Source organism: Diplotaxodon limnothrissa, linkage group LG17 (assembly GCF_057381915.1).
Source record: "Diplotaxodon limnothrissa isolate DT_005_m linkage group LG17, D_limnothrissa_male_GT1.1, whole genome shotgun sequence".
Taxonomy (NCBI): domain Eukaryota; kingdom Metazoa; phylum Chordata; class Actinopteri; order Cichliformes; family Cichlidae; genus Diplotaxodon; species Diplotaxodon limnothrissa.
Genome location: NC_140612.1, coordinates 29153616 through 29172694, shown reverse-complemented (window position 1 = coordinate 29172694; position 19079 = coordinate 29153616). Strand labels below are relative to the sequence as shown.

The 19079-nt window shown below is 40.8% G+C and overlaps 1 protein-coding gene across 1 annotated transcript in view; it reads left to right on the top strand.

The window, feature by feature from the left end:
* snd1 (staphylococcal nuclease and tudor domain containing 1) overlaps positions 1–19079 on the top strand; it is a 187393-nt gene that overhangs the window by 154328 nt on the left and 13986 nt on the right. Inside the window, exons 19-22 of the mRNA XM_085376346.1 lie at positions 6655–6778; positions 8825–8894; positions 11738–11851; positions 16086–16289. Coding sequence (XP_085232472.1) covers positions 6655–6778; positions 8825–8894; positions 11738–11851; positions 16086–16289 — 512 coding nt within the window. The remainder of the gene's footprint in view (positions 1–6654; positions 6779–8824; positions 8895–11737; positions 11852–16085; positions 16290–19079) is intronic.

Here is a 19079-nt window from a genome sequence, read left to right as displayed (position 1 = left end):
GAGTGGCCTCATAATTAGATGTCATGTCAAGGCAGCCAAGTGATGACTACTCTACAGAGTACAGCTTACTAAAAAAAAAAAAGGCAAGAGTGCACTGAAAAAGGTTTTTGTGTGTGTTTTGGATGAAATGTCTAATTTTAACACTGTGTGCCAGAGTCAGCCAGGGGTTAAGATAATTAACTTCTGTGCCAGTGCCATATCATACTGTTTGTTTGGGTTTTCCCCCCCAAAGCATTAGATTTAACAAAGTAATTTTTGTTAAGCATGAGTTCTCTGTTGAACAGTCTTATTAAAGTTTGAAGTAGAGAAATTGCAGAAATTTAGCAGTGGAAAATAACAACTTTCAGGCATTACTCTGATGGGTACATTAATGATTGTAGTAAACCTTTTTTTGGTTCAATAAAATTACAAAGTAAATGATTTTATAATTATACTAAGTGTATGTGACTACAACTATGTTTGAGCTTCAGCTACTTGTTTCCAATACAATACTAGCTTTAATTTCAAATTCAGTCTAATTAGAGTTTTGCCATTAAAACAAAATGGACCATACTCTGAAAAAAGAAAAGTAGTTATTTCTGTGGCCTCTGTATCCCTGTTCTCCTCCCTTTTTATGTCTAATATTTAATTCAGCTGAAGTGTGTACAAGACCTTGTTGTAGTCCAATTCGACCATAAACTGAACAAAGTAACCAAGCTAGGAAATGAAAGTTGCAGGAGAAGAAGCACCCGATGCGGCTTGTTTTTCACTTTTCCAGCTCCCTGCCACTGCAGCAGATGCAATATTTAGAGGTCAAGTCCCGGCAAGATGATGTTCCGCCTCCCAAGGCATTCATTATTAAATCAGATGCGCAACTTAGCTTCTAAAAGGTCAGCTCACCTGTCGGTTTGAGGTGGGGTGCATTTGCTTTTCAGGTGGAAAATAAGCATGTTTGTCCACACTCATAGTAAGCACGATTTGCACTAATGTCAACTTCGAGGTCGATTACCTAAAGCCGAATGGCAGAATGGGACTTTTCACAGTGGTGAGCCACTTGCAGGTCTAAATCTGGATCTCATCAACTCTACCAAATGTGGGCAAAAATGTGCAAATATGTGCACATTTGGGGAATAAGGACCTTCTTATATAAACTCCCCACAATCAAATCCAGGCATTAGCTGCAGTCAATGAGACTCGACAGGTGGTAGAGAGAAGAACAGAAGAGACTGATGCAAAAAGAGAGCCACAGATGCTTTCTCTCTCAGTGATGGCTTTTCCAATTACAGAAATGGTAATTTGCCGTTCAAAAAAAAACAAAAAAACTACTCCAGTCTGGCAGGAAGTGAAAAATGGAAGAGAGTTATTGCTGGTGGAGTATCACAAGACATAATCCATATCCCGTTCTAGAGGGAGTGGAGCAGCAGTTGTCAGGTGGGGCGATCATTTGTTTTTCTAGCTTGACCTCCTTCGACATGCTGCAGATGCTCAGAATATTTTAAAGATCAGCCAGGAAGGGGATTAAATGGCCTTTTTCCTATTTTGCCTTTCTTTTACACACTGTCTGCAGGTGATTGCCTTACAGGTTCTTTGTTGACCAAACACGGGGGCCAATGATCTCATAACAGCTTTGCAGTGTGCTTGCTCTCACTGCAGGCCTTCCAAGCCAGTACGCTGTATACTGAGGCTGTGTTTTGTTGTTTGTCATTGCTGCCTTTTTACCTTGAAATTGTTGCTCGCATGTCCTGAAACACAGCCATTCCTCTACCCCGAGAGGATGAAGCCTGTCCAAACCTCATGCATATTTAACACCGCAAACTAAGCTCCGTTCAGTGTTTGTGAATCTCTCAGATGGTAGATGATGTACCATCCATGTATCCACACAGTCTTTGACTAGCCAGGCAGGGGGCACAACAAAGGTTCTGCAGCATTTTCAACATGAGCGAGAATGCTGATGTAAAAAAAAAAAAAAGAGAATGCTGAGGGGGGAAAAGGCTTTTGGGGTAATTGTGTGTCTCCTCTAGATCTTACCATCCATTTTGCTTTTATAAATCTGACTGAGCTGTAGCTAGGTTTATGTGTCTGGATCTCCTCCAGTCAGTTATTTCCCTGGCAGTTATCTTTTCATAGATGCTCTCGGCTTTGACTCCTAATTTTGTCATTCTTATAAACCAGGAAATTGGAAGGCTTTCATAGGTAGCCATTGCTCTCCTGGCCTGAGCTCCTTTCATATTGTGATTATTTACCGTTCTGTGGGTTTAATGCCTTTTGTAAACAGCTTAATAGAATTCAGTGGAACCTTGGGATGCGTAGTGAAAGGGCACTTGATTTGCTGTTTTTGTTTGTTTTTTTGTTTTTTGTTTTCCCTCGCCTTTGTTCACACACCGTGTGCCACAAAAAAATAAAATATGATCATAACTAACCTGTAACATGTCAGTCTCTCTCCCCTCTCTCTTTTTCGCTCACCTTTTTGGTTGTTTTCTTGTTTTAAAGCCTAATTGTTCCCTCGCTATTCTGTGGGCATTCAAAATGTAATTACATATGATTTACAAACAGCTGCATCCATAACGGTGAATAAACAAATTACAGAACGAGGGAGGGGGTGGGAAATAAACAACAGATGAATAAAGAGATGAAGACAGAAAGAAATTGGCCGCCATAAGACACAGTCAGTGGTTTGGCTGCTTTTTAGATCGTCACTTTGGCTCTCCATTCAACGCAAAATGAGCACTCACGCTTGACATGGTTTACCCAATCTGCACGCAGATATTTAGTTGTCTTCATGCCAACGTAAAATGGGAATCTTGTGCTGTAATGCAGCGTTTCCTCGCTGTCCTTCCATGCTAATGCGACTCTTCCTATTCATTCAGAATTTCCGCACTTGCGTAAGCTTTTATTCAATTCACCCCAGATGGCAAATTACTTCTGTCAGTGCTCACCTGCAGTTTGTGAAGTTCATTTTAGCTTTCTTCCACACTGATTGCAGTCAGAGGAGACCTAATTGTAGGTATTTGTGTGTAATTCCTTGCACATCCACCTTATTTCCGTGTGCATTTTGTTGTTGTTGTTGTTGCTTTTGTTATTATTGGTGTTGTGATTTGCACCTTGACAGTACACTGATGCTCTTCTATGGACAAGCATAGACTTAAACCTGGACATATGGATGGAGTGTTTCTGAACTTAGATCCAAGAATTCTGCACTCCTAATTAGACCTTCAAATCCCAACACGGAATAATGATAATGCGCGAGTCCCACACTGCATACTAAATTGAACACACCTTGCAGTCTGCAGATGTGGAAATGAACATTATTGAGTGCTCTGTCGGTGTCAGTTTGCAACTCTATCAGGTTGAGACTGAGATAAGAAAGTTCTGGAGCTCAACTGTGATGCAAGAAAATGCATCTGGTAAATAAGGATGTATTATAGTCTTCATTATTCTCTTTCTAGAGGATAAGAATCAGGAGGTGAATATGAATATGTTAATTTTCTTCTTCTTCCAAACATCAGGGAAAATAGAACCCTTAGCTCAAACTGTACCAAACAGCAGTGTACACGAGGAAATAAAGGTGATGGGCACTAAAAGGCCCACCTGCAGAGTGAGATTTGTTTAGGAAGTCTGCATAATTATGCTCATGCTAAAATCTGTGATATGGTGGTCTCATAAGCTCCAGCTTCCAGTTCAAACTGTAAATAATCCATTCTGTTGCTCGGTATTGTAAATACCATTTACATCAATAAAGCATTTTCAATTAAATGCACACACATTCGCACGCACTAACTTTTTTAATTTGCTTAATAAATCAAGGAGGTGGCTGACTGTGGAAGCTGTAGTCCACTGCAATATTAGTTATTCTGCACCAAGCCACAGTGGTAAAGCTGGAGTATAATGATGCAACCACCCTGCCTGTGTGCGTGCGTGTGTGTTTGGTCCATATGATGCAAGTTGTTTAGAAAGCAATTCATCTGATGTGTTTTCTAAAAACTGCTTTCTCTACAAAATGCTGAGGATGGGTCTGTTTGGTGTGTTGATGCTTCTTCCCCACCTCTCTGCTGCATTCATTAGCAATTGCTGTACCAGTGGGTGGCTAGTGATGTGTCGGACACCCCCACCTTGACCGCCCCCCACCCCCCCTCCTCACAATCAAACTGAGCTCCCAACTTTTCTTACACACTCCCACAATCCCTTTGTATCCCTTTGTAAATAATTTTAGGTGTTAATGACAACTCGCAGCAGTACATAAGTAAAAAAAAAAATAAAAATAATTTTTTTTTTTTAAAAAGGTGCGTGCAGTGCCTGCCTCCAAGCTGTTTGATAGTAACATGCATAAGCAGCACCTACTAATTTTGCACGCAGATACATGCACACGCTGACTGCATTTATTTTCACACAAGAAAACAGGTTAGTGGGAGAAAACATGTTTTTGTAATACCCCAGTTATACTGTAAAATAAAAGTACACATGTACAAGGTGAGAAATTGGGTTTCTACCCAAGGCTGACATGCTAGGTTCTTCTATCCATGCGGTTTAAAAATATCCGGATCTGCTATTGTAAGACTGGGAGTAAGTGTATGCGTAGATGCAGTATTGTCACACAAAATATTGATATGAATGTTATGTTTACCGCTTACTACGTGATTTTATTGGGGGGAGGAAAGGAAGCTATTTGCAGTATTTTCGAAAGCATCTCTGCTTTCCTTGAATAACCTCCAACATTTTCACAGTGTTGTATGTGTAATGCAATTTTGTTTTTGCCTCAGTTTCCTTTCCCATTGTATGAATTTATGTTTTTAAAGATGCTCCATTGCACATGATTCTGGTGCTCCTGCCCACAAACCCCCTCCAGGTGGTAGATCAGTGAAAATGGCCTCTAAAAATACCACCATGGAAATTTATATGGGCCACTTTACTAAACTAGCTGCTGTAATTGCTTCCACACTCTTCATACAGCTCTACACACAAGACGCACAGCCACTTGCGAACACTAATAGACATGCGTGTGTAAACATGCTCTGCAATACACAAATAAATATACTGTACATAATACACAAACACCAGAAAAGTGGCTCTCTTGGAGATGCACATACTTAGTGGTGTTCACAATCAGCTCCCCAATTGCAACTGATGGGTGCAAATCAGGCTGCCACTTACTGCAGTCATTGGATCCATGAAGCCCTGACTCATAATCTGATTTCTCAAGCTCCCGCCATATCGACAGCCCCATTCTCGCCGTGAATCCACCATAATAGGTCTCCCTCGCATGATATAATGGCTTGATAGGCCATAAAGACCCACTGGGAGAGCTGGCTTGCTTAATTTAAAATTCTGTTTCTCTAACAGAGTCAAGGCATAACAAGAGAAGCAGGTTGTTTTTGGGTTGTTTTGGTATCTGTATCTGAAGGCGTTAATGTTTTGTTTTTGTTTTTTGTTTTTTTCCCCCACTGAGCCACCAGTCGTGCTTAAGTGTTGAAAAAAATAAGCCTGATTTAAATTTGACTAATCTTACATTCAAGGTCATCGTCTTGTGCACCTCTGGACGGGTTTCAGCGTGGCTATTATTTTTAGATCTCTCAGTAGAAGTCATGTCCCCTTGCACTTCTGCCTCTGTGATTCACCTCCAATATGTCAAAAAAGGGCTATCCTTCAACTTGATTTTCATTTTGAAGAAGTGGAAGCAAAGATTGCATTTGAAAGGCCAAAAGAATTCCTGCTTTTTCAGTGCATTCAGAGCATAGGATGGCAGACTGGAACCCACCATAATCAGATTGTTTGTATTCCTCAAATGTAAAAAGGCTGATGCGGTATTGTCGTCGTCGTGCCAGGCAGGCGGCACAGACACCCAAGTTTGTGAATGCGATAATTCGAGAACAAGCCAACGTACAATTTTCAAATTGATACCATCTATTTTTCTGATTCATACAGAATCTGTTCTGCTAGAAATCTCAGGGAAGTTTGAATTTTGGTAACCTCAAGGTCAAGGTCAGAGGTCAAGATTTCTGAAAGTCTTATGCGTTTTCAGAACTTTTTGAGCACACCTATTGTGTCTGTCTATATGAATCAAGGCATAAAGTACATTCTCTAAAGCAGTGATTTAATTTAACTTGAACTGAAGTATCTTATTGTACTCGAGCATGCAGGAATGCTTTTAATTTATTCATAACAAAAAGGAAAATGATTATTAGAAGTTGCACCATTCGGTTATGAAGGGAATAAACAAGCCGACAGAAAAATACTCACTCTCACAAGAAGCATCATAATGCCTCACAAAGCTGCGCCGGACTTGATTTCATTTATATTCATACAATTATTTAGGAGCCCTGCATGGGGTAAGATACACGTGTTCATTTTCTGCCGCTGCCTCAGGATCCACCCTCCATCAGTCACATACTGCCAGCAGCTGAAGGGAGGAATCACAGCACCTCTGTATAGGATTTGAATGAATTTTAGGTCCATTTTACACACAGATGTTACATATTTTTAGTTGCTGCTGCATCAAGAGTGGAAAGTCCCATTTTTAGTCGGGTGAAATGCAAATGGAGAAAAGATTGAAACCACAACAATGTTAAAAACTGGCCACTGGCATGTAATGAGTATAATTTGAAGAAAACTCAAATTACATTTGGAATTGTAAGTTGAACTCCAGTCCTCACCTGTTATCTCACATGCATTTCCTATCAGGAAGTCAGCTGGAGAATCTGATGGAGACCATGAGAGCAGAAATCGCCGCCCAGCCACCAGTGGAAGGATCCTACTCTCCACGCCGGGGAGACTACTGCATAGCCAAGTTTGCTGATGGTGAATGGTGAGCATGCGTTATAGTTCCTCTGATGTTAGCAGCCTCATAGCAACCTTATCAACATTGTCAGGTCATCTTATGACAAACAGGAAGGATTAAGACGTCTCTCCTTTGACACAAGGGTTATTAGCTGCTGTTCTTCAGTATTATAAAAAACATTACATTCAGTTTTCTAGGCAGTGATATGAATGATGCAGTGCATGTATAAATAGTTCGATCGGTGCAGGTTTTCTTTTCTCAATGAATAATCACCCAATTTTGACAGCACCGGCCAGGAGTGACACTGACCTTATTATGTGGATCAGGTGTCAGCTGATGTGATTGATGGTATCTGGTTTCTTCATCAGTGTCATCACATAATACAATGGATGGCCAACTTATTGATGGATTTTACCACAATACTCTGTATCAACAGATGCCCCGAGGGAAGAAAAAAAGAACTTGATGGTGGCGCGTGATTTATCAGCTGAGGGAAGAAACTCGAAACTAAACATTTATTTTATACATTTTTGTGACGTACAATATGTGCTTGCACACTGTAGTTATTTCCCTCACAGGAACACCTGACATTTCATTTTTACCTTGTCTCTATTTAAGCCTGTGTCGACTGCAGACACCCACAGGGTGTAATTAGTTCAATGCCACTGCTTTGGCCCTTCAGAATCAGCAGTAGCTTGACAGTAGCTCACATACACACTTCTTCATCATCTCCTCACTGGATGTTCGTAGTTTACAGATGGTTATGGGACAGATAGAAGTCACAGTGATCGAGGGAGGGAGAGGGAGTCTGTCAAGAAGGTGACGGTGAAAAAAGACCACAAAACTGATTAAAAACCAAATGTTCCCCCAACCCAGGTGCTGTCCTTTCGTTCTTCCATCCCTCCTTCCATCTTCCTGTCCTGTTTTTTCGGGGCAGGGCTCAAATTTATAGCAAACCATCTGCTGTAAACCTTTCACTTCTTTAACCTGTTTTTTGTGGAAAAAAGTCTGTCAGGAACCCCACTTTAGGTGGAAAATATCTGATATCTTTGTCATTTTTTATTATTTATCAGCAAGCTAATTACATTCATTGTTCTCTGTATCCGTATCGAAGTATTTTGTGATGCATGCGGAATGTCCTCCTTTCATTCGGGGAGTAATTAGAAATTTGTCGCCTTACAAGGCCTCTCGGAATACCACAGAGTCAAAGTGAATTGGGGGAAAAAAGAGCGAATAAGAAAAACTGTTCATTAGTCACTCGTCACTTTGTCTTTTGCTCTTCTCATTCCTGTTCTTTGTGCCCATTGCTGTTGTCTTCCTGTTAATCACTTATTCAGTTTTAACTTTGTGCTCTCGTTTCTGTCTTTGCCCACGTGGACCTAATTATTTGACTTTTTCCTGCTGTCCTTGGTGTGCAGCCAATTTTTCTTCCTCACGCTCATTTGTTAAAGTTAAGAGTCAGCGATGGTCAGATGAAACGACACAAGTGTGAGGGAAAACAAGTTCTTATGTTGCGTCTGTATGAATTGAAGAATTCACAGGAAGGATTTAGCCACTGTTGAGGCATTTTGTTGTTTTGTTTTCAAGGGTTTTTTTTCCCCCTTTAATTTAACCCTGATTAGTATGTCCTTGTAATAACAAGTTTATTTTCATTCGGATTGTCGGATACGCTTGAAAATATAACCGTTACAAAGTGAAACTGCTGGGTTTTTTGATTAGCACTAATGCACTGACGTTATTTGCTACAAGGCAAAAATAGGTTTAAATTTCTCTCTTTTATTGCATGGAGCCCCCCGTGCAATTCGCACAGCCCTGCTATGTCCTGATAGATCCCCTTTGGCCCACCTCACCCCGCCTCCTCTTCCACTCCTCTCCTCCGATCACAACAGACAGATCCTCCAACACATTCTCCCCAGGGAAATAAGCACAGAATCATTTACTCATCTCCTTTTCCTCTTGTGCCCTCTGTCTTCATCTGTTTCCCCTGTGCTGTATACTCTCTCTCTCTCTGCTCCCCGCTACCCCTTCCCTCTGTCTCTCTCTCAATTATTTTTTATTTTTTTGCTGTTACAGGTACAGAGCCAGAGTGGAGAAAGTTGAGTCACCGGCAAAGGTCCATGTCTTCTACATTGACTATGGCAACGTGAGTAACTTTGTGACGATGAATTTGACTGACGTGTACATTCTTGTCTTTGTCCCTTAATGATGGATTATCATCATTAGAATATAAAACAAAGTGCTGGTGTTCAGGGCTCAAAACATATGCACAGTAGCAGTGCTTTTTCCTGGCCAAACCCAACAGCCAGAAGGAGTTTAGTAACTGAAGAGGGATTTTTTTTTCCCATTATTATCCATCTATTCAGTCACCAGTTGTTTGCTTGTTCCCATATTTATTCAGCTGGAGTTTTTCTTTTGATGTGACTGAAGCAGACTGCTTTTATTCATTCTGTAACTATGACAAAAACAGAGCTGCCCCCCTCTCTGAGGATTCTCCTTCAGTGACTCCGTGATGACGAAGGCACTACATCCTCACATACGCGTTACAATTGCGTCTCTGCCCATGTGCGTACACATGCTTTCGCATCACCATACCACCAAGTGGCTCATTCAGCCAACCCCCACCCCCGCGACCACCCTGCGGAGTTTTCCCATGATGCAGTGGAGCGGCACAGTGTGTGACTGACCTCAGAGCAGGGGACACATCGAGGTTTGGTTGGCAGATGTGATGCATCCTGGCATGTTGCTGAAAGTGTGATTCTCCTAGGCTGACCCGGCACACAGAAAGGGGAAAAAAATCAAGCTGCTATGTACCTCATTCTTTGTAGTTTTGTGTCATTTCAGTTTGGGTCAATCTGGCCTTGATTTTTATGGCTCAGGCTATTAGCTGATAATGTTGCAACCTCGCTCGGGAACAGGTCAGTACCTGAATTATTATGTGATCATTAGAAAACACAGCAGAACACTTTTGGCATTTCATTTTTAAAGCCCGCGTTCAAAGTGCTGTCAAACCAGAATATGGCGGCGATAAATCTTAACATTTTAGCCATAATAAATGTTCAAGGTTTTCTCTGTCTAGACTGTACAGACCAGTGAACACATTAGCCTAAGATATGGGGGTCATTAAATTAACTCCCCACTTCTAACGGCCATATTTGTCTGACTTTCCACCACAGTGTAGCCTGTGGTGATCAGTGATTGGTTATTGCTCACGTGTGCCCTACCTGTGTTGATATATCAAGTTTAGTGCTTCATAACATTGACATACAGTGCATACTTTTAATTTTTATACATTTTTTAAAAAGATCTGGGAGCCAAGTCAAAGCACAGCACTGAACTAACAATCGGTATTGTGAACATGCATAAAACTGTTGTTTTTATGGACTTTTCTGTGACATTTTAAAGGGGACCTATTGTACTTGCTTTCTGTCATAGATGTATTGTTACATTAGTGGATGTTCATATTAAACATGGCCAAAGTTTTTAAATAATCTACAAGCAGTCACTGTGAGCCAAAACCTCAGGCTTCAGACAACTTATTATTACTTTTTGCTTTGGATGATGTCAGTGAGAGCAAATGCACTTAATAAAGATCTCCCACGCACAGCTCTGGCCCCACCGACCCACTCTTCAAACCTTTTGTTTCTGAAGGCTAGCCAATTAGGGGAAAGCTGGTTTAAAGGCAAGGGGAACAGAGGTAAAATGGCTTGTTTTACAATACTCCACTATAGTAGCTTAGAGTCGAGTTCAAGAATAGAAAATCTGGTTTTGGGAATGAATACAGCAGGTCCCATGTAATGTCAGTGCAAAACAAATGAATTCAACCTGAAATGCCTATCATAGGCACTTTAAAGATTCATTTTTGTGATTTGGTGTTGGAAGCATTTGTTGGTGACAATCAATTTGACATGTATTGCTTTCTTTACTCTTAGCTCGTAGCTAAACTAGAGAGCAAATCTAGTTTAAGCTACGTTCACGCTACATTTTGACCCTATGTGACCCATATCCAATCATGGTATGACAGTGTGAACGGCACAAATCCGATATGGGTCACTTTCGTATGTGGTACTGAATCCGATACATATCCGATGTTTTAGAAAGCGGCTGCTGTTTGAACGGTCAAGTCGCATTAAATCCGTCTTTTACGTCACTGACACAAGACAGACGCCAATTATCAGCTCTGGAGAAGTGCCTGAGAAGACATCGCGAACGCTTCCTGGCCATCCAGCGTAGATGTCAGTGAAACTGCTGGGAAGACAACGTTGGAGAAACGTGAACATTTTATTTATAGATTCTGACAGAAATCTGCAACTATCCTTTGAAGCCCTGCTCCTCTCTTAAACAGCAATAAGAATAATTATTAGGTTATTTACATTATTATGTAAATAACAAAATAACTTAAAGCAAAAATTGGGAAATGTAAAGTCCGAACTCTTTATATTAAGGGCCATCTATCAAACAATACTGTTTGCTCTGGGTCTAAACAGAGCGCGTTGTGTGTGACGTCTTCTTTTGCGCATGCGGGCCGCTTTGAGGGTTCGCACTAGGGCGCGTTTGCTGTCACATTTTATTTGTAGTGTGAACAAGCAGACACAAAAATCGGATTTGATCAAAAAATTGGAATTGAGCATTAAGACCTGCAGTGTACAGATGTACAGATGGCACAATTGATACAATATTATTTGAGAGATGGGGGCTGGAATGCCAGAAATTAATAAGCAGACAATGATAACAAGCTATGTTTTTTTTGTGTGGGTCATATAGGTAACAGTTCACTATCTCAAAATGTGAAACTCATAAACAGTTTAAGGTTTAAAATCTGTACTGTTTGGAAATACCATTGAGGCTTCACTGATCCTGTAACTGACCTAATTTCTTAAAAAATGGAAATAAAACAAACTCCATTTTTATGTGATTGCAATTGATGGGGCAGCTTGTAATGAACTTGTTTTGTATTGATTGTTATTTTTGTCCTTCTTTCATATTCAGAGGGAAGTTGTGTCATCCACCCGTCTGGCTCCCATACCTCCGGCCTTCAGCACCAGGACCCTGCCAGTACAGGCCACCGAGTATACCTTCGCCTTCATCCAGGTCCCCCAGGACGTAAGTGCACAGACGAGCACGCGCGCAGAGCTGAGATATGTGTCGCAGCTGAAAGCTTCAAAATTAACTTTGAGATATCGGCTTCTTCAGTCTCATTTTCTGCCAGCGTTTGAAAGCGTGGCAAGACATGACAACTGTTTGAGTTTCACTTATCACACGGGGCGATAAGTCTGCAACTGACAGACGGGGTTGAGTTGTCATTCCAGGCGAGTGTTAGTGAAAATTATGCTCATACATAATGCATATTGTACAAAGCAGACACAACAATGACAAACACCAAGTCATTGATTTACTTGTTTGCACCAGATTTGAATATAATTGGGTGCCCAGACATGGTTTTATTAACAGTTTGATAGGATGGATTTCGATATACACGCTGCTTCAGCAGCCCGAACTTTCTCATGTTACAGAGCGATTAAAAGCCTTCCAGTTGCTTTGTGTGTTTGTGTACTTGGACGTCCATCTGACCATCTGATAGCAGAGCACCAGTGCATTTTTTCTCCTCCACGGCACTAATCTTCTTGTTTACATCTGAGTGTGTTTTCTCAACCTCCAGTGACCACTGGTGTGTGTTTATGTCTCAGTATGTGTGTGAGTGACTGTGTTTTGCGCGTGTCATGGGGGGTCAACCGATTGGTAGCGTTTTGAGCGAGCAGCATCCCGAATAGAAATAAAACAGAAGCATGTTTTCGTTTGATATGTGCCCGATTGGCGCATTCGAGTGAGTGTTTACAGGGTTTGGATTTCACTTAACTCGGTGTGCGGAGCATTTGCGTGTTTTCACAAAATAATATGATCACACACATTTACAGTAAACAGAGTCTAAATGTTTAGGACGGCTGTGGAATCATTTTTACGGTCAGTTTAGAGGCTGTAGTCTGCGATGCACTATTAAATGCATTTGCATTTAATAGTGCATCGCAGATTATCAAATGCACTTAACAGTGTAAGCAAAAGAGGCTCCATTTATTCTAAAACATGGCAACCCTTTGAAGGAACTGTTTTGTTTTGTGCATCAGTGAGACAGCCTGTTGCGTTATACAGTCAAATTGCAAATTTGATATCATTATGTTTGAAAATGTAGCGTAAAGTATTTTTAATGGGCTTGTGAATGTGAGGAAACATAGCAGTCAAATAGCAGAGTATCAATCAAATCCACATCGGCACCCCCTTTAAAAACCACTGGATAGATTGGCACAGGGATGTCAAACATAAGGCCCGGGGGCGAAAATCAACCCACCAAATAGTCTAGTCTGGCCCAGTGGACATCTGATAAAAATACAGTTTACAATAAGTTTATAAATAAGTCTAAAATGTAAAGTTTTAGAGCTTTTCCTGCTGATGAAGACCTCTCACCAAAGTAACCTCATAATAGATAAATGATGAAAAAAAATGTTCACAGAAATAAAGAAAGAAAGAAAAAGAGATTATACAATGACAGGACGGTCTGTGCAATGAGCTAACAGATTCTTTTTTGTCATGTCACATATTTATTCCTCACAATTAAAGCTCAAAACAACATTTTTTTCCATTTAGAAATTTTTAAAAACAGACGTTGTGTGAAATTGATTTTTTTTTTTCATATATATTAAAATTTGTCAGGGATTAAATTTGTAGTTAAACTTGTTTATACTGTGGGCTGGACGTGGCCTACAGTATCAAATTTGTTTAATATCCCTGGCATCGTCAATATTTAAGCGTAACCTAATATATCGTTGGATGTGAAAACAGAATCACTTTCACTAAAAAGGAAGAAAAAGAAGAAAAAGTGCATGTGTTCACAAGCAGGTGGTACCAGGGTGCATGCTGTCACCTGTCTCATGAGTCAGTGATGAAGTGGCCCATCTGTTGATCCAGCCCAGGGGACAGAGGCATCACCTACACCTTACAGCCTGCAGACACACACACATACGCGCACAAAGCTAAACCACATGTTGGAGGTTGACATGCACCTTACCCCTCTCTGTCAGTCTGCATCTGTTCTTTCCTATTTCTCTTTTCATTTTCCTCTTCTCTTGTGTCCGCCATCTGTTTTTTCTGAAGCCTTTTACTACGTCACTCAAACTGACAGCACGTGACAGCCCACAACCCCTTTTGTACCACACCTTTGCTGCTGCACTTGAAAAAAGCTTGCTGCCTTTGTCTTGCAATCTGCAACCTGACACCTTTACACAAGATGTTCACCATCCTGAGTCATTCATTGTCAGTCGTATATCTTTCTTAACACAGTTCTGCCAGTAGCATAAGATCATTCTCCTGCCTCCTAATGCCTTTTCATATAGCGAAAATATCTTTGTAGGGGGGGAAATGCCAAGGTACACTCTCACTGTTCTGCTGTTATGAAGGAATAACACTTCTAACTTAAAGTTTTTATTTGGAAAGAGGCACAGCGTGTTATTTCCATGACATCTCACTCCAGCAGCATCTACCACACATTTATCAGTAATTAATCCAGTTTTCTCGTGTGCATCATGAACTCTCAGCTGCCTTGCCATTTTCTTTAGTTTGCCTTTTCAGCTAATTAAAACTTTTTTTGCTAAGACTGTTCTTGTAGAAAAGATGAACACCCAAGTTATTTCTTTTAACAAATGGCTTATAAACAAGCCTACTATTCCATCCAATTACTCAATCACGTACTAAACTGCATCGCTTACACTGGACTGCTATCGATCTCTTCTCATTAACAGATGTGCAAATTAAGCGGTGGAAAAAATACACTTTTTCTTTTTTGGGGGGGGGGGGGAGCTAAAATTCCAAAGCAAAGCTCATTAGACAAAACTGTAGAACACCTGCTGACACTACGCATCTATTTTATTCTTTTCAAAATTTGCTTCAAAAAATTTTCGCAAAGAAGACAAATAATTTTTGCTTCAAAAAGAAAAAAGAAAAAAAAGGTGCTTTGTGCCGGGACAAGATGTAACATTATCTTGTCTGAGAAGTTTGGCTTGTGTTGTTTTTATTAAAAATTACATTTTCTTCATAGCATTTTAATATCGCTCAAAGCAAGTCATTTTAAAAAAGAAGTGTTTTGGTATCCGAATGTAAGCTGAGGTGCAAATGCAAACATTGTTGCCCTCAAGTGCTTCAGAAATGTCTGTTCTACACACAGTGGATGAGAGCGGGTCACTGAAAGGCACTCATTAATTTTGTATCGTCTCTTCACGAGTGTCAGTGCAATTCCTCTTCTATAGTAGTCTCTCTCTGCGTTTTTCCCTTTCCTCCTGTATCAGCTGTCTCTCTTATCTCCCTCACTCTCTTACTTTCTGACACACACTGACTCGCTCTTCCTCTTTTCCCCTCTCTCAATGTTGCCTCGAGCTTCCCTGCAGCGCCTGTGACAAGTTGGCCAGGGGGAGAGCGGGGACAAAAAAGGCCCTTAGTTTTGTGCCTAGAACAAGCTTCCCTGCTCACACACACGCACACACTCACACACACGCACATAACCCAAGGGCGGCTAGTTCGAAGGGGGTTGCCATGGAGACAAGACCAGGGCGAGAAAGAAGGGAAGCGAAGAGATGGATGGAGTAGGGGAGAGATGGATGATAGCCAGGGACTGATTTTTGTTTCTAAGTGTCTTCTTGCCTTTGAAGTTGTGGCTCCTTTTTTTTTTTTTTTTTCCCCCCACCCCGATTGCTGGAGGACGTGAGGTCAGGATTGATCTGCAGCTGTTCCACCTCCTTCTCTACCATATGTTCAAACAAATGCTGGCCTTTCACATTTGAGAAGGTTAGGAATTAGAAGAGGTAACTACCTGAGGAATAAGAAGAAAGGAGAAGACGACTGATCTAGATGAGGAGAAGGTTCAATAGGAGTCTAACCGTAGATGCTTCAGACAGACTAAAGCCTCTTCAGCTGGTTGAGTAGATAACTGTCATTTGTATAACTGACATGAATGAGGTGGTGTTATTATTGTCCAGTAGGGTTTTCCCCCCCCATTTACCAGTGTTTGTTTCCAACAGAATGATGTTACAGTTTGGCTGGTGCACATCTACACTGCTTCAATCAGTCTCTAGATTGCATTTGTGAGCTATCAGTAGTGATAACCTACTTAATTATCTCTTTCATCTTTTTTTCTTTTATTTTCTCTGTCCCCTCTTATTCATTTCTTCTATTATCAACTCAATTTTCATTTTTTCACTCTTTAATCCAACATCCATTTCTACCCAATTGTTTCCCTCTTGCACCACCTTCCATTCCTTCCTCATCTTTTCTTAAAATCTTCTCGCTTCTTCAGGAGGACGCCCGTGCTGATGTGGTGGACTGCGTGGTGCGAGACATCCAGAACAGCCAGTGCCTGTTGAATGTGGAGTACTCGGGTGCCACCTGCCCACACGTCACAATACAGTTTGGGGACACCAAGGAGGACGTGGGCCTCGGCTTGGTCAAAGAGGGCTTAGTCATGGTGGATGTCCGTAAGGAGAAGCATCTGCAGAAGATGGTAAGTGAGGAGAGGAGATGTGATGCTGGTGACGCAAGCTCTCACTGTTAGATTAAAAAAAAAACAAATTCCTTGTTGTTTCTGTTGTTTCCATGCTGCTTCTCTCCCTTGGTGAATTGGCTGCTGTTATGTTTAGGCAACCAGACCTATTCTCAGTCTAAGTTAATTAGTCTTCTGGTCTCAACAGGGCCATAGATGTGGTAGTCGTGTAATTACATAGCTGATATTTATAGGTAGCGTTAAGATTTATAGTACTGCTGCTTTTATCAGTTCCACTACTGTAATGTTTGGGTTGAGTTTGTGTTTTGTTTTTAGACTTTTTTTTCTTCTTGTGGAAAATAAGACATTCATGATGTGTTAAACAGAGAGAACCTGAAAGAGCTTTGTTTGAAATCAAAAAGTTAAATCCGCCTCTGTTTGTGTGCAGTGAGCTGACGCGCTGAATGATACTCTGACCTTTTCACATTTGAATTTCTGAAAATACTTCTAGCCAAATAATCAGCTGACTAATGGTTCCTTTTAATTTTAGTTACCCATATTCAATGAGGTAGGCAGTTGAAAACTGCGTTTATCCACCTGGATGTAATTCACTAGGTGTTTCAACAGGCTGCTTGTTTTGCCAGTAAAGTTTAAATTAGAGCTGGGTGATATATCGAGTTTTAAAAAAATATCGATATATTTTTATACGAGATATAAGATGTGACAATATCTTTTATATCGATACAGTCTATGTTACGTTAAAGCTATACTTGTGGAGCCGCAAGTTTGCCTCTCTTTCGTCCACTTTTGTCTTTACGCAACGTTACTCGGCCTCGCCCCTCCTTCACTGAATACAACTCCCCCTCCTCCCCCATCGCTTCACCTGCAGGAAGCGACAAGACGGACACGGCAAATCTCCGTTAATGAGTTACTGCGCATCGACCCGTGCGTGGGGCTGGACGCCGTCAACGTGTTAGCTAGCTAACCACGCTAACGAGCTAACCACGCTAACGAGCTAACCACGCTAACGCCATGCAGCCCAGAGGCGCTGCACAGCCTAAAATCCTTTCATTTTCTCAAAAGTTGACAGCGCGCCTTATGTATGAATTCTGGTTGTGCTTGATGGCTGCGAACCGATTTTATGTGGTACACAGCGCTCAGCAATCTGTCAAAAAATGTTTTAGTACGACTTTGGTAAGCTACGGAGCTGCACCGCTTGATGGACTGTCAGAGCATTACGGCTACCGAGGAGCCTCGCGGAGTGATACGTACTGTGCTTCAACGTAATATTACCCTACTGTGTATAAGGACCATAAATGGCACCTGTTAAGAGACGTGGTTACGAAGAGGATTTCAAACTCAATGCTGTCAGTCACAGAGTAGAAGTTGGGAACAGAGCAGCTGTGAAATCTGTCTTTGTTATTGTGCTCAGCGTCTTTTAGTTTACATTTTGACTGCACAATTGTGAGCTTTTTGTTATGCACAAAAACAACATTGTTTTCTTTTATTTAAATGCTCATAATTTATTTTTGAGTAAATTTTATGTACATCTATGCTCTATGTTAATAAAAGTGCCTGTGTGACATCTGGGACACAGCTTTGACTAAGAACTCTCTTTTTGTTCTTACTTTATGGCTTTAAAAAAAAAAAAATCGAGATATATATCTTATATCGCCATCTAGGTAAAAAATATCGAGATATGAATTTTGGGTCATATCGCCCAGCCCTAGTTTAAATGTTTGTTTCTTCCTGCTGTAAAATCCCGCAGCATGTGAAACCGAAAGCCGCCTTCACCTCTCTAAAAAAGTTAGAACCATTCAAGATTGGGAATAGCAAAAACGCATCATCATTTCTCCATGGCTGACATCTGAACCACTTTTCAATAATACAGTCTTAAATAATTTAGCCCCTGTGCCTGTTTAAAACTAGTCCTTGCTGCCCATCTTTAATTGCTTCAATGCAGTTCAACTTTGCAAACAGCGGCCGACAGTTATTCATAGTTTGTGGTTTGGGTGAGATGTGAATTGTGTGTTTTTGCTTAAGATGAATTAACAGTTATGGACTGCCTCCCAGGAAACAAGGCAGCGAGAGAAATATGATGTCACTGAATTTGGATCTCAGCAGTGTTCACTGTTGACAATAGTGCAAGTTTGTTGGACTGCAGTTTTAGATACACAGTGAATGTTTGGCGTTCTCACTGGCGAATGACCCGATTGCATATTATTTCACATTACGAGGTCTTTTGCTTCCTAGCAGTTAAGTAATCACCACGTTTTGGTGCTAGTTTGTCATGGAGAATTTCTCGATACATGAAAGCTAGTACTACACTGGAAGGCTGCAGATTTTCTAAATGTAAACACTGTGGCACAAAGGACTTAATGCTTATCTCATCTCACTTGTCAAACGCAAGTCTCGCAATACACATTAAAACACCTACACTTTGCCTCAGACGGTGGCCATTTTGTCAAACCACAAAGCATCACTCATGTGCTTTTCTCTCATTATGCTAATTCTCCTCGTAGACTCAAAGCCACTCTGTACATGAAAGATAAAGAAACATGGAGGATATTTATTCCTGCTGCAATTACTCCTTCTGCACAAGCGCAATATTAGTCACTCTTATTTATTTCAAAATTAAAGCTCACAAAGGAACAGAGTAATGTGTCCACCAGAGTGTAATCGCTCATAAATATAATCAGATTCTATATTAATCTAAATTAGAAGCTACTGGGAAGAAGAGACTTGTCAACGCAGTGTTTCAAACAATTTATTTACTCTCCCATCCCGCCTTAGTCAATAAAGCACTGTGCA